The 16,853-nt window shown below is 38.9% G+C and overlaps 1 protein-coding gene across 5 annotated transcripts in view; it reads left to right on the forward strand.

The window, feature by feature from the left end:
* TMEM144 (transmembrane protein 144) overlaps positions 1-16,853 on the forward strand; it is a 49,283-nt gene that overhangs the window by 6,519 nt on the left and 25,911 nt on the right. For all 5 annotated transcript variants that reach the window (XM_036853240.1, XM_036853238.1, XM_036853243.1 and 2 more), the window contains 4 exons: positions 7,618-7,789; positions 9,898-10,020; positions 13,015-13,114; positions 14,760-14,840. In XM_036853240.1, the coding sequence (XP_036709135.1) occupies positions 7,681-7,789; positions 9,898-10,020; positions 13,015-13,114; positions 14,760-14,840 (413 nt within the window). In that variant the 5' untranslated portion in view covers positions 7,618-7,680. The remainder of the gene's footprint in view (positions 1-7,617; positions 7,790-9,897; positions 10,021-13,014; positions 13,115-14,759; positions 14,841-16,853) is intronic.

Raw genomic sequence — 16,853 nt, forward strand, 5'->3', positions numbered from 1 at the left:
TTTAAGAGATATGTTTTTTTCATTTCATTTTTGATGACATTTATTGCTTTGTTTTCATATTACGAGCAATACATGTTCACTGCACACTACCAGAAACACATAAAAGCATAACGTAAAAATTTGCAATCTCCCATAATCCCCACCCTCCAGAGATAACTATTTTAGCATTTTGACACATTTCCTCCCAGTGTCTCCCTTTTTTTTTTTTTTTCAATTTAGGTATAGTTGACCTACATCACTCTGTTATTTCCAGGTGCACACTACAGTGACTCGATATTTCTGTGCATTACAAAAGGATCCCTGCAATAAGTCTAGTTACCATCGTTCCCTATACAAAGTTACTACAATATAATTAACAATTTTCCCCATACTGTACATTTCATCTTTATCCCTGGGACTCATTTATTTTGTAACTGGAAGTTTGTCCCTCTTAACCCCCTCACCTATTTCACTCACCCCCCAACCCTGTTCCCCTCTGGTGACCACCTATTTGTTCTCTGTATCTATGAGTCTGTTCTTTGTTATGTTTGTTCCTTTGTTTTGTTTTTCAGAGTCCACATATTAGTGAAATCATACGGTATTTATTTTTCTCCATATGATTTATGTCACTTAGCATAATACCTTCTAGGTCCATCCATGTTTTCACAAATGGCAAGATTTCCTTATTTTTATGGCTGAGTAGTATTCTATGTTGTGTGTGTGTGTGCATGTGTGTGTGTGTGTGTGTGTGTGTGTGTGTGTATGTATATATATCACATCTTCTTTATCCATTCATCTGCTGCTGGGCACTTAGGATGCTTCCATATCTTGACTGTTGTAAATAATGTAATGAATAGAGGTGTGCATATATCATTTTGAATCAGTGTTTCAGTTTTTCTTCAGAATGATACCAAGAAGTGGATTTTCTGGATGATATGGTAGTTCTATCTTTAGTTTTTTTGAGAAACCTCCATACTATTCTCCATAGTGGCTGCACCAATTTACATTCGCACCAACTGTGTAGGAGGGTTCCCTTTTCTCCACACCCTCTCCAGCATTTGTGATTTGTAGACTTTTTGATGATGGCCATTCTGAAAGGTGTAAGGTGATATATCATTGTGGTTTGATTTGCATTTCTCTGATGATTAGTGCTGTTGAGAATCTTTCCATGTATCTGTTGGCCAAGGGTGTGTCTTCTTTGGAAAAATGTCTATTCACGTCCTCTGCCCATTTTTTAATTAGGTTATTTGATTTTTGAAATTGAGTTTTATGAGTCCTTTGTATATTTTGGATATTAACCTATTATGAGGTATATCATTTGCAAATATCTTCTCTGATTCAGTAGGCAGCCTTTTCATTTGATTGGTAGTTCCCATGCTGTGCAAAAGCTTTTTAGTTAGAGTAGTCACATTTGTTTTTGTTTTTTAAAGATTTATTTATTTATTTATCTATTTATTTTTGGTTGCGTTGGGTCTTCGTTGCTGCACGCGGGCTTTCTCTTGTTGCGGCGAGCAGGGGCTATTCTTCGTTGTGGTGTGCAGGCTTCTCATTGTGGTGGTTTCTCTTGTTATGGAGCACGGGCTCTAGGTGCGCAGGCTTCAGTAGTTGTGGCACACGGGCTCAGTAGTTGTGGCTCCTGGGCTCTAGAGCGCAGGCTCAGTAGTTGTGGCGCACGGGCTTAGTTGCTCCGCGGCATGTGGGATCTTCCCGGACCAGGGCTCGAACCCGTGTCCCCTGCGTTAACAGGCGGATTCTTAACCACTGCACCACCAGGGAAGTCCACCATTTGTTTTTTAATTTTGCTTTTGTTTCCCTTGTCTGGAGAGACAGATTCAAAAAAATATTGCTGAGGCCAGTGTCAAAGAGTGAACAGCCTATGTTTTCTTCTAGGAATCTTATGGTTTCAGGCCTCACATTTAAGTCCTTAATCCATTTTGAGTTTATTTTTGTACGTGGTGTGAGAAAGCAGTCCAGTTTGACTCTTTTTCATGGAGCTGTCCAGTTTACCCAACACCGTTTATCAAAGAGGCTTTTTCCCCATTGCATATTCTTGCTTCCTTTGTCATAGATTAATTGACCATATGTGTGTAGGTTTATTTCTGGGCTCTCTGTTCTTTTCCATTGATCTATGTTTCTGTTTTTGTGCCAGTACCATATTGTTTTGACTACTGTAGCTTAGAAGTATGAAATCAGGGAGCATAATAACTCAAGCTTTTTTCTTCTTTCTCAAGATTGTTTTGTCTATTTGGGGTCTTTTGAGTTTCCATACAAATTTTAGAATTATTTGTTCTAGTTCTGTGAAAAATGCCATTGCTGTTTTGATGGGAATTGCAGGAAATCTGTAGATTGCCTTGGGTAGTATGGTCATTTTAACGATATTAATTCTTTTGATCTATGAGCATGGTATAGTTTTCCACTTGTTTGTATCATCTTCAATTTCATCAGTGTCTTATAGTTTTCCAAGTTCAGGTCTTTTACCTCCTTGGTTAGATTTATTCCTAGATATTTTATTCTTTTTGATGCTATTGTAAATGGGATTGTTTTATTAATTTCTCTCTCTGATAGTTCATTCTTAGTGTACAGAAATACAACAGATTTTGTATATTAATTTTGTATCCTGCAACGTCACTGAATTCATTTACTAGTTCTAATGATTTTTGATTCATTTTTAGGATTTTCTATATATAGTATCCTGGCATCTGCAAACAGTGACAGTTTTACTTCTTTCTTTCCAATTTGGATTCCTCTTATTTCTTTTTTTGTCCACATTGCCATGGCTAGGACTTCCAATACTGTGTTCAATAAGAGTGATGAGAGTGGACATCCTTGTCTTGTTCCTGATCTTAGAGGAAATGCTTTCAGCTTTTCACCATTGAGTATGATTTTTGCTGTGGGTTTGTCATATATGGCCTTTATTATGCTGAGGTAGGTTCCCTCTCTATCCACTTTGTTGAGAGTTTTTACCATAAATGGATATTAAATTTTGTCAGAAGTTTTTTCTGCATCTGTTGAGATGATTATATGGTTTTTATTATTCAATTTGTTATGTGGTGTATCACACTGATTGATATACAGATATTGAAATATCCCTGCATCCCTAGAATAAATCCTACTTGATCAGGGTATGTGATCCTTTTAATGTGTTGTTGAATTCGGTTTGCTAATATTTTGTTGAGTATTTTTGCATCATGTTCATCAGGGATGTTAGCCTCTAATTTTCTTTTCTTGTGATGTCTTTGTCTGGTTTTGAAATCAAAGTGATGCTGACCTCGTAGAAAGAGTATAGAGCATTCCTTGCTCTGCAATTTTTTGGAATAGTTTGAGAAGGATAAGCATTAATTCTTTTTAAATGTTTGGTAGAATTCACCTGTGAAGCCATCTGGTCCTGGATTTTTGTTTGTTGGAATTTTTTTTTTAACTGAGTAAATTTCATTTTCATAATTGGTCTGTTCATATTTTCTATTTCTTTTTGATTCAATCTTGGGATATTGTACATTTCTAGAAATTTGTCTATTTCTTCTAATTTGTTTATTTTATTGGTATATAATTGCTTGTAGTAATATCTTATGATCCTTTGTATTTCTGTGGTATCAGTTATAACTACTGTTTCATTTCTGATTAATTTATTTGGACCTTTTTTTCGTGATGAATCTGACTAAAGGTTTATCGATTTTGTTTATCTTTTCAAAGAACAAGCTCTTAGTTTCAGTGATCAAATCTTAGCTTGATTGTTTTTTTTTTTTTAGTCTCTGTTTCATTTATTTCTGCTCTGATATTTATGACTTCTTTCCTTATACTAACTTGGGGTTTTGTTTTTTATTCTTTTTCTAGTTCCCTTAGGTTTAAGGTTAGGTTGTTTATTTGAGATTTTTCTTGTTTCCTGAGGTAAGTTTGTATTGCTATAAACTTCCCTTTTAGAACTGCTTTTGCTATATCCCATAGATTTTGGATCCGTGTGTTTTAATTTTCATTGGTCTCCAGGTATGTTTTGATTTCCTCTTAATTTCTTCAGTGACCTATTCGTTGTTTAGTAACATATTGTTTAGCTTCCAGGTGTTAGTGTTTTTTGCAATTTTTTACTTGTAGTTGATTTCTACAATCTCAGAGCATTGTGGTTGGAAAAGATACTTGATATGATTTCAGTTTTTTAAATTTAATGTGATTTATTTTGTGGCCCAGCATGTGATCTATCCTGGAGAATGCTCCATTGCACACTTGAAAAGAATGTGTATTCTTCTGCTTTTGGATGGAATGGTCTATAAACACCTCTCCATTATCTATTTATCTAAATCCATCTTACCTAATGTGCCATTTAAAGCTTGTGTTTCCTCATTGATTTTCTGTCTGGATGATCTGTTGATTGATGTAAGTGGAGTGTTAAAGTCCCTTCCCATGTATTTAGGTGCTCCTGTGTTGGATGCATATGTATTTACACCCAATATCTTCTTGTTGTATTGACCCATTTATCAATCTGTAATGTCTGCCTTTGTCTTTTGTTACAGTCTTTATTTTAAAGCCTATTTTATCTGATTTGAGTATTGCTACTCCAGCTTTCTTTTGACCTCCATTTGCATGGAATTCCTTTTCCCATCCCCTCACATTCAGTCTGGGTGTGGCTTAAGATCAGAAGTGAGTTTTTAGTAGACAGCATATAGATGGGTCTTGTTTTTTTAATCCATTCAGCCACTCTGTGTCTTTTGATTGGAGCATTTAGTCCATTTACATTTAAAGTAATTGATGATTAGGTATGTACTTATTACCATTTTAAAAATTGTTTTGGGATTGTTTTTCAGTTCTTTTTTGCTCCTTTTTTCTTTCTTTTGCTCTCTTCCCTTGTGATTTGATGACTACCTTTAGTATTATGTTTAAATTCCTTTCTATTTTTTTTTTGTGTGTGCATCTATTATAGATTTTTGGTTTGTGGTAACCATGAAATTTATATATAGCAACCTATATATATATATATATATATGTGTGTGTGATTTTTTTTAAGTTGATGATCTCTCAACTTTGAATACATTTTAATAACCCTGCATTTTAATCCCCACCAGATGTTTAATGTTTTTGACATCATCAAGCTTCTTCTGCATCTTTTGAGATGATCATATGGTTTTTATTCTTCAGTTTGTTAGTATGGTGTATCAGCTATTATTTTTTTTAAATATGTTTTCTTCCCCTTTTCTCTCCCTTCTCATTCCTACACCCCTTCATGTGAATGCTAGTATGTTTGATGTTGTCCCAGGGGTCTCTTAAGCTATCCTTATTTTTTTTTATTCTTTTTTCTGTTTGGCTTGGGTGATTCCCACTCTTTTGTCTTCCAGTTTGATGATCCCTTCCTCTATATCATCTAATCTACTGTTATTTTTTTCTAGTGTTTTTTTTTATTTCAGTTATTGTGTTCTTCACCTCTCTTTTGTTCTTCTTTGTATTTTCTAACTCATTGTTAAAATTCTCACTGTTTCATCCATTCTTTCCCCAAGTTCGTTGAGCATCTCTCTGATCATTACCTAAACTCTTTATTGGGTAAATTGCTTATCTTCACTTCACTTAGCATTTCTTGTGGAGTTTTATCTTGTTTTTTCATTTTGAAAATATTCCTTTGTCACCTCATTTTTCTGGTTCTTTGTTTTTGTTCTTCTCTGTATTAGATAGGCTGGTTATATCTTCTGATCTTGGAGAAGTGGCCTTAAGTAGTAGACATCCTATTCATCCCAGCAGCACACTCCCCCCTGGTCACCAGAGATGTATTCTCTAGGGGTGCTTCTTGTATGGGCTGCATGAGCCCTTTTGCTGTGTTAGGGCCAACTACTGTGGGTACACTGGTAGGTGTGCCTGGCCCTCAGCCCAGTCGATTGCCAGACCCTGCCTAGTGCAGAGGCTGCTGGCCACTGGTGGAAGGGACCAAGTCCCAGCATGGCTGGCTGTGGGGACCATGTTGTCCCAAGGCTGGTGCCCACTCACTGGTTGGTGAGGCCAGCTCCTGAGGCAGCTGGCTGAAGTGCACCAGGGGGTCATGTGTCTAGTGCCAGCCCAGTGTGGAGACAGAGACTCCGCTCTTAAAGAGAGAATGCAAAATCTCACATGCTGTACTAGTGGTCTAGCACTAGATCCATGACCCCCTAACGCAGAATCAAGTCCTGCAAGCCAGGGGTTCCTGGAGCTAGTCTTGGCCTGCTGATAGGCAGGACCAGGTTCTGCGGATACTGGGGACTGGGGGGGGCTACCTATGGCTTCTGCTGCTTGCTCGTGGGTTGGGCTAGTCTCTGCATTGCTGGCTGCTTAGCCTCGGGCATCACAGGACTGGTGACAACTGGCCTTTGGGCGAGGCCAGATTCCAGTGCCAATAGGCTAGTGGGAGGACTTCAAAATGGTGCTTGCTAGCACCAGTGTCCTAGCGGCAGCATGAGCTCCTGAAAATGGCTGTTGCCAACATCTGTGACCCCAGGGTGAGAATTGCTTGCCTCCTGCCTCTCCAGGCAACTCTCTAAGATCAGCAAGAGGTCTGACCCAGGCTCCTTTCATATTACTGCCTCTGCCCTGGGTCTTGGAGTGTGTGAGATTTTGTGTGCGCCCTCTAAGAGCAGAGGCTCTGTTTCCTACAGCCCTCTGGTCTTCCCAAATGCAAGTCTCGCTGGCCTTCAAAGCTAGACGTTCTGGGGACTCATCTCTGTGCAGGATCCCCGGTCTGGGGAGCTCAATGTGGGGCTTAGACCCCTCGCTCCTTGGGGAAATCTCTGCAATTGTGATTATCCTACTGTTTGTGGTCACCTACCCATGGGTGTGGGTCTCGACTCTACTGTGTCTTCACCCCTCCTCCCATCCCCTTGTGGTTCCTTCTTTATATCTTTAGTTGTAGAAGATCTTTTCTGCTAGCCTTCAGGTCATTTTCACCGATAGTTTCTTTGTAAATAGTTGTGATTTTGGAAGGAGGTGGGCTCTGGGTCTTCCTTCTCCACCATCTTGGCCACCTTCAAGAGATTGTTAAAGAGATCTTTAGGAGATTCTTCTATCTGTTCAGTTTTTTAAAAAGTCACAAATATAATTTCATGAACTATTTAAACTAATACACACCGAGGTGGTGCTACTGTTGAAGAAAAGGGCCTTTAGCTCTAGGGGATCCTGAGTATGTAGCAACAATACAATTAAATGTGCCCTTAAGCTCGTGTTAAATAGTAGAACAGCTTGTGCTCAGAAGGCACTGATAGTTCGCAAAGTCTTCACCTATGCTCTGTCATTTACTTGTCACAACAACCAATTGAACTGAACAGGATCCTGGTACACAAATCTTCATTACACAATCTACACACACAGAAGAATTTCTTTACAATATCATACAAATTGTATCCAGGTCTTGGAAGAAGTTAGGTTTTCAAGCTCTGAAGACAAATTTTGCTTGTTTTTCTGTTTGTTTTGTAGGTCCGTGATCAAAAAATATTTGTTGACAAAACAAATGAAAAAATGAATGAATGAACATGGGGTGTGAATGTAATACATAATTTCATAATGTCCTAACTTTTTATCTGGAAGAAGGACTCTTACCATACTTTTCAAAAACTCAATAAGTATCATGTATTGATCACAATTTGCTCACAGATTCACAACTTTTTAATTGTTTCATTTTTATTCCTTTCATTTCAGAAGCTCTTGAAAAGTACAACAAGTTGAAAGTGAACCAGCTTGCTCTCGGGCAGGACCAGAGCCATGAGCAATAACGGAACAGACCTCACCACTGGTTTCATCTCCTCTATTGCAGCCATCCTTTTGTTTGGCTCAAACTTTGTACCACTTAAAAAATATGAGACTGGCGATGGTAGTTATGTTTCCTTCATTGTTAGTCTTAAATTAATTTTAAATGTGAAGTTCACTTTTTCGGTCTTTTATAAATGATGGCTATAAAAATGAATTTTGCTGTACCTGAAGCCAAATGAATAGAGCTTAAAAAAAATCATCTGACAATGCCTATGCCACAGGTTATCTGACTGCTAGTCAGTATAGGATAACCTTAAGATTGTGTTTCATCATAAAGCCAGGATGGGGAAAGCTTTTTAGCCATGTCTGTTATGTTTAGAAAAGAAGGAAGTTAGCTCTACTGATAACACTTGTTTTGCAAACACAAATTGCCAACACAATTGATATAATAGAAAACAATTTGCACATCACACGAAATTTGTGTTTGCCTATGAGCAATTCTGACTCTGACAAACATTAGGTGAACACAGAAAACTGCACCCAGATGAACAAAGATGCATAGTAATGCACAAAATACGCTCACACACACCCCTTCACACAACCACCAGGTCTGTTACACCACACCCATACACATCTGGTGTTCAAACCCTCATTCACCACCTTCCCAATAATTCACAAGCTACAACACTTCTGACATCCATTTGAATAAGCCAACTTCAGATCTTTTTTAAGGTAAAGTTCCATATTTATTGCAGCATTTGTGAATGTCTTAACCACTTAACCAGTGTAAAACTGCACTACCATTTTTTTAGGCTCCTATCTTTTCTTAATAAGTTGTTGATGAAGTTTCTGAGTGTTGTGTCCTTAGCCCCATTTTCCCCCTAAGCTCTGCAGGTTTTATCACATGACTTTACACAGTGCGGTGATGTTTAGGAACACACATGTCGCATTATGGTAGAACTGACTGTAATGTGAATTTTAGGGAAGGAGAAGCAGTAGTTGTTTTTATCTACCTGCCTTTCCTGTTAAAGCCAGGAGGAGGAATTGGGGTTGTTGTGGTGAAAGCCTGGTGGGAAGCATTGTGTTTTCACTCCAATTTATGTCTTTTTTTTTTCAACTTTATCTCAGGCTTTTTTCTTATGTCTTTATACCACTAAGACAATAGAGTTACAAATCTTTTCCCTCCAGAGCCTTTCTTCTTCTTCCCTTTGGAGTTAGAACAGGAATGAAAAGTACTAAAAAAATAACAAAAAACATACTAAGGGGTAGAGGACCTGACTTTTGGGTGTTCTACAAGAACTGTGTGATCCCAGACAAACCTTATCCGCTCTTTTGTTCTCAGTTTCTCATTTGTAAAACGAAGTTCCCTTTCATCTCTGTGTTCTTACTTTTTTTGTCTTAGAGGTTAACAGCCTTTTTTTCCTCTCCTCCACTGTGAGATTGAATAGAAATAGGCAAAATTTTCCAATAGAGTCAAAAGTGCTACACTGAGTTATAACTACCTTAGTATTTTTTCCAATGTCGATGTTTTCTGTATCCTTTTAATCCCTAAACCCTCTTTCTAAGCCTCAGAAAAGTACAGATCCACCTCATATCACCATGTGACCTTCAAGTAACTGGCAGATGGTAGCCCAGAGCATAGGAAGGGGAGTAGCCCTGACCTAGAAGGCTAATTCTCAGGTCTGGAATGTCTGACTCATTGTAGACACTCAACTCCAAGTGCATGAGACCTACATATGCCCATAAAGGACTTTATGTTTATCCCAAAGTGGCGCATATGATCCCCAAAGGTTTAAATTACTATCATGCTATTGTGAAGTTCTTAATGCCATGTCTTTGGTGAGGAATGGCACTAAGTATAGCATCTGAATAAAAATATATGGTCTTGGTCTTGCCAACATTCTTTGGTAGAAAACTTTTGATCCCTGTTAAGCAGGAATGCACAGTGTAGAGCAAGCTTTGGAGTCAAGTTAAGTTTAAATTCCAGTTTTACAAACTGTTAGCTATTTGGACAAGTTGCTTCATCTCAGATTCATTTTCTGTCTTTGAATTAGGGTTAATTATGATGCATAGTAGTTACAAGAAATATAATAAACATGTAAAGTGCCTGGCATATAGGCATGCAATAAATTGTGACCATTACTGTAATAATTCATTGATATTCCTAAGCACTAATTTCCTTAGATCAGTTTGAACCAATGACACCAATTTTTTTTTTTTTATTTCCAGGAATGTTTCTCCAGTGGGTACTTTGTGCTGCCATATGGTTGGTTGCCTTGGTGGTCAATCTGATATTACATTGCCCTAAGTTTTGGCCTTTTGCAATGGTTGGGGGCTGCATTTGGGCAACAGGTAATATTTGATATAATTTATTCTTTAATCGTTTTATGCTATGATCAAAATAAATCTGGTTCATAATAGAAGGAAACTAAATGAACAATTTAGTTTGTTTCATTTATATGTTCCATAAATATTTTTGGTACGTTTCCTGACTCTTCCCTTTTAATGATTTCTTTCTTAGTTCCTGGTAGATAATTGTGATAGTAAAATTATTACTATATATTATATATATAATTATATAAATTTATTATAGGAAAAATGTTTCACTCGCTATCTGTTCAAGCATAACTCATATATTAGTCTAAGTGTTCTGGTCTTTCTTTCTTTCTTTCCCATTATGTTTGTCAGAAAATATTTATTAAAGTCATTTCTACTACTATCATTTCTAGGACTTGTCCTTAAAAGTAGACAAACACAGACACATTATCATTTCAAAAGCACCGGCAGAAAAACAAAAGCAAACAAAAATCTTCCCTCTGTTGCCTTCTCACTGTTGCCTGAAGTTATATAACTAGAACTCACACCTTTGCTTGGCCAATCAGGAATGTTTTTCTTCTATTAATATAAATACACCCCAGGAGAGTTTTCTTCTCTTTAGCAAAGAGAATCCCAAGTATCAAGGCTCTCTAGAGGCCATTTGATTAAAAGCAAATAAATATTTAAATGTTAAAAATGTATTGGGTAACTACTTAATTTGAATCTCTACAGAAATAAGTGATTTAGTGAAGATGATGAGTTGGCAGACAAAAGAGTTAACTTTTAAATTTCCACTAGAGTTGTAATTATTATAGCTCACTTATACCTTAGTATGCTTATGATTGCCATGTCTAATGGGAGAGGGGAACAGAGAAAGCAACCATTCATCCTGCAGATCTTGACAACTGCCATAGTATCTACATTCACCCAGCAGGTCCCACTGGGAGTCGGTGGGTTAGAGTCTAGTTTGAGAACTGCTGCAGACGGGGATGCTGTAGGTTACAGTAGCTGATTGGATGTGGGGAGCAGAGGAAAGGGAGGAGCCAATGGTGATGTAGGGATTTTATCATAAGTGATTAGGAGAGTGATGGTGTCATTGACTTGGATGAGAAAAACAGGGAAAAGAACGTGTCTGAAAGGGAAAATAATGAGTTCAGCTGGGACCTTTTGAGCTGAAAGTTCCTGGTGTTGGAAATTTCTCTTTTTTTAAATGAATTTATTTATTTATTTATTTTTGGCTGTGTTGGGTCTTCGTTGCTGCACGCAGGCTTTCTCTAGTTGCGGCGAGCGGGGCCTACTCTTCGTTGTGGTGCACGGGCTTCTCATTGTGGTGGCTTCTCTTGTTGCGGAGCACGGGCTCTAGGCACGCGGGCTCAGTAGTTGTGGTTCGCGGGCTCTAGAGCACAGGCTCAGTAGTTGTGGTGCACGGGCTTAGCTGCTCCACGGCACGTGGGATCTTCCCGGACCAGGGCTCGAACCTGTGTCCCCTGCATCGGCAGGCGGATTCTTAACCACTGAGCCACCAGGGAAGCCCCGGAAATTTCTTATTCGCACTAAAACTCTGGAGAAGGTCCAGACTAGCACTGGGAGCATGTGACTCTAGCTGATAGCTGAAACTATGACACTAGTCAAGTACGCAAAGAAGAATATAGCAAGAAGAGGGGGCGTTCTAGGGAAAATATTCAGAGGGCATCTAAATCCAGAAGGTGTGATGAGAAAGAGCAGCCCGAGAAAGAGAGAAACAGGAGGGAACTGGGAGATGGAGAGATCTTGGAAACCAAGAGAGGGAACCTTTCCAGAGGAGATTGACTGAGACCAGACAGCCAATCAAGAACTGGAAAGAGCAACCATGAATTTAGTCCTGAGCACGAAGCACTGGGTGCAGGAATCCAGAAGACAAGTTGGTGAGCACGGGAGAGCCAAGTCTGGGGCCGCACTGGCACAGGGGCATCTGCCTGTGGTTGGCCCTGGTTCGAGTCGGAGGGGATGATCACTAACGATTTTATCATTGACCGGCTTCTGCAAAAAGACACAAAACAGAGACCTATGCTAAGGATGAAGAGCATTGGTGCAGTTAGGCAAGGAGCTAATTCAACATTTTCTCTGTAGGACTTTGCCCCAAGCCTGGCTCTTTTAGCAGTCATAATCATGAGTTTAAATGCCAAAACATGTGGCTGTTTTATTTTTAAAATGATGAATTGCACTTTACTAAGTTTGTCCAAATCCCATAAGCTTTTTTTTTTCATTTTTATTAAATCTTTATTTTGTTTTTTTTTTTTAATTTTTATTGGGGTGTAGTTGATTTACAATGTTGTGTTAGTTTCTGCTGTACAGCAAAGTGAATCAGTTATACATATACATATAACCACTCTTTTTTAAGATTCTTTTCCCATATAGGTCATTGCAGAGTATTGAGTAGAGTTCCGTATGCTATACAGTATGTCCTTATTAGTTATCTATTTTATATATAGTAGTGTGTATGTGTCAATCCCAATCTTCCAATTTATCCCTCCACCCCCCCTTACCCCCTGATAACCATAAATTTATTTTCTACATCTGTAACTCTATTTCTGTTTTGTAGATAAGTTTATTTGTAGCCTTCTTTTAGATTCCACATGTAAGCAATATCATATGATATTTGTCTTTGTATGACTTACTTCACTTAGTATGATCATCTCTAGGCCCATTCACGTTGGTGCAAATGACATTATTTCATTCCTTTTTATGGCTGAGTAATATTCCACTGTATACACGTACCACATCTTCTTTATCCATTCCTCTGTTGATGGACATTTAGGTTACTTCCATGGCTATTGTAAATGCAAATCAAAACTACAATGAGGTATCACCTCACACCAGTCAGAATGGCCATCATCAAAAAACCTGCAAACAATAAATGCTGGCGAAGATGTGGAGAAAAGGGAACCCTCCCATGAGCTTCAGTTGAAATTAAAATAAAAATTAATTCAATTGATAAACATGTTTTCTGTATTGGAAATAACACCTTTCTTCTGTATATTTCATCTACAGGAAACATTGCGGTTGTCCCAATTATCAAAACCATCGGTTTGGGCCTTGGAATCTTAATCTGGGGATCATTTAATACCTTAATCGGCTGGGCAAGCTCAAGGTAACACAAAGCAAAGTGTTTCAACTATGATTCTCTGCACTCACACTCTGTGTAAGGCCAGTGCTAAGAATGGGACTAGCTGAGAGGAATAATGCTTGGTTCCTACCCTCACAGAGGTCACCACTGGTAAGGCATACACATAACATATGCTACCTTGAATTACCATTTCCCTTAAGTTCTAAAGAAGTGATCTAACACTCTGATCAAGATAAAGTAAAGAATTGTCTCTAGGGAACAAAGTAGGGAGAGAGAAAGGACACTGATATTTATGTTCCCTTTCTATGTGTGGCAATTTGCTGGACATATTATACACATTATTCCCATCTCATTTTCACAACTATATGAGGTAAGTGCTATCTTATAAGAGAACTGACACACAAAGAAGATGAGGAACTTGCTGAAGTTCACAGAACTAATCGGCCAGATTCGAACCCAGGCCTGCTGGTTCTAAAGCCCACATTCTTCCCTCCAGGGTCTGAGCCAGTGTCAGCAAACCCTGGTCCAGCTTCCCAGCCACTTTTGTAAATAAAGTGCTATTGGAACACAGCCAAACACATCCGTTTAAGGAGTGTCTGTGACTGCTTGTTCCCTATAATGGTAGAGGTGAGTAGTTGCAAGAGGCCACCCAGCCCGCAAAGCCTAAAATATTTACCCTCTGGCCCTTTAAGGGAAAGTTTGCCAACCCCCAGCTCTAGAGCTGAGCTCTCCAGATAGGGTCACCGCAAGCCACATGTGGCCATGTGTATTTAAATTTAAATTAATTAAAATGTGATAAAGTTAAGCATCGAGTTCCTCGGCTGCACTGGCCACGTGTCAAGTGCTCCATCGCCGTAGCTGGCGGAAGCTGCCCTGTTGTCCGGTGCAACCTGGGAACAGCCTTATCATCTGAGAAGATCCTTTTGGACTGCACCACCCTCACTCAGCATTAAGATGAACATTCAAGTTGAGTTTGGGAAACTAAATAGAAAGGGGGCTTTTACTCTAACCTTGCTTTCCGGGCTCCTCTTCCCGCTCAAAGCACTACAACAACCTCAGTTATAACAAAGCCAACTAACTTCCAGTACATTCTTTCCTGTCCTTTCCTCATCCCCGCCCTGCTTTTTACAAGTGCTGTTTTCTTTTTCCTGTCCTTGCCTCCTTTCTCTGGCCCTGGGTGGTTCACAGCGATCGTTGGTGATAATCACTACAACCTCAAGGCATGGAAAAAAAAAAAAAAAAAGAATTTAAAAGGATGCCAAAGAGCAGGGATCTTTAACCAAGCAGTTATTGAAGTCTATTTCAAGTATTATACAAAGTGGCAGTCAACTCATCAGCATTCGATTATCCACTTAATCTATTTTTTCTTCCTTCTTCCTTAGTCTTAATGAGAAAGGGACTTTTCTTTTAGACAAGTACTTTTACATATACTAGCTCATTTAATCTTAAGAAACATGTACGTGAGGTATAATTATAGGTATAATTGTCCCAGCTTTAAACATGGGAAATTGAGGCACAATAAAGATAGTTAACTTATCCAAGTCACAGGTAGTAGGTAAGAGACCTAGGATTTCAATCCAGGAATCTGACCCCGAGTCCATGGCCTTAAACACTGTGATGAACACATATTCAACAATATCTACTTTGATATGACTCTTTCAATTTCCAGGTTTGGCTGGTTTGGAATGGATGCAGAAGAGGTGTCAAAACCACTGCTCAATTACATCGGAGCTGGGCTGTCAGTAGTAAGGTACATGGCCATTTCTTATGATTTAACTCTTCTTCCCAACACTCAGAACACTTGTTAAAGATCCTGATGTATTTACATTGCTTGACACCCACGTCTCATCAATCAACATGGTTTTTTCTCAGATTCTTCATTTACATTGACAGGCATGGCTTCAGAGGACAGAAAGTATCAGGTCTGGGGTTAGGGACCCCAGCCTCAGTGGTCAAAAGCTCTGAGACCCTGGGAAACCTTTTAGCTGCTGTGAAGCTCATTTTCTTTATCTGTAATATTCAGAAAAATCATAAGACATAGCTCATAAATGAGGATCAAATGGAATTAAAGTATTTTGCGAACTAGAAAATGCTGTTAAGTCAATGTTATTCTGGCTTCCTGATGCTCTGAAATAGTCACTGATTCTCTCTTATTACTCATGTATTCTTTGCCACTCACTTTCCGCTTTCCTGTCACATCACTCAGCTCTTCTCAACCCGCTCAGATAACCACTGTCTCACCTGTGACAACACACACTCATGTAATTACCTGTTTGGGGATGTCTAGTTATATTCACTGTATGAATGAGGATGAAAATGACTTTGAATCTCTGAATGGCAGTGTTCAGTCCATAAAACCATCACAGAATTAGGTCACCTTAGATTCGGTCCCTTTTCCTCTCTAGACTCCATCTGTATTTCCCGTCAGCACCTCTCGTAATAGATAGTACTGCCTGCGAAGATTTTAGTACTTTTTTATTCTTCAGGGAAAGAACACTATATTTCCCTTCCTCCTGCGGTTGATGGCTTTTCTCCAGCCACATTCAGGAACAATCTCTTTGTCGTTGAAACGTTGCCTTAGAGAGTTCTTCCAGGCCAATCGGAGAGGAAATAACATTGATTATTCTAAAATAGCAGATTCTTGACATTTTTGGTGAGAGGCAATTTTGTATATTTTGTACAATTCACATAGCATTCGAGCTTTGAAGAGCTCTCTCAAAAAACATTTCTTTACACCCCAAAATTGGAATGTAGAATGCCTTAGTCTTGACTTAATGATAATTTGAGGCCAGTTTATCCAGTCCATCAGGCTTTGTTTTTCTCCATATTCCTTCTTCCTTTAGAAAGTGTACATTCTCTAAAATTACAGATTATTCACGTTCTATCACTTCTTCTTGTGTGACCTTGGACAAATCACTTAACTTCTCTAAACCCTGGTTTCTTCATCTGGGGATAAGGTGGGGATAATAATGGCACCAGCCTCATAGGATATTTTGAGGATTAAATAAATATGTTCAGTGCTATGTACAGTGCTAGACACATGGCTAACGCTCTATACGGTGGGTAATTTTAATTACAATAGTCACTCTTTTAATTAATAACTATTTCATGTTCGGTTACTGTTACCCCTTTGGGCCTACGTTGTCCATCTCAGCAGTTAATTAGCCAGCGTGTCTGGGAGTCACCCAGCTTAGTCTGGATCTTGGTCTGAGGCAGGAAAGTGCAGTGGTCTCTTCTGTGGTGCAACCTGGCCCTCTTCTAAGTTTCTTTTGTTGACCTGAAACAAATAGACGGCCAGATTGTCCCCAGCAAAAATGGGTTTATTCAGCATCAGCAGAGAATTGCAGTTCGGGGTCTGCAACCATGGCGAGCCAGTACAAGTCCCTCACATCAAGGGAAGGAGAACGCTTTTATAGAGGACACAAGGAAGTTGGGAGGGTTATAGTAAACAAGGAGTCCATGGCTGTCGGCCAGCTGAGGCCTGGCCAGGAAGGAAGAGGGGTCTTTCTCTTTCCTGTTGGGCTCTGCCGTGATCACAGGGCACGTGAGCTCCCCATTCTGGTCTCTCGACTCGATTTAACCGAGGTTTCTGTTTGTTAATATTTTTTACCTTTTACTAAAAGGAATTTCTGGAACCTTTCCATTTTAACTCCGTTAAATCAGTTTGTTCTTAAGGGAATTCATTGAAATGACTTGGAGTTTCATAGCCACTATAAGGAAACTTGGAATCTGGTTACATTGGTTTAGGATGTTGCTTTTCTTT

Source organism: Balaenoptera musculus, chromosome 5 (genome assembly GCF_009873245.2).
Source record: "Balaenoptera musculus isolate JJ_BM4_2016_0621 chromosome 5, mBalMus1.pri.v3, whole genome shotgun sequence".
Lineage (NCBI taxonomy): Eukaryota > Metazoa > Chordata > Mammalia > Artiodactyla > Balaenopteridae > Balaenoptera > Balaenoptera musculus.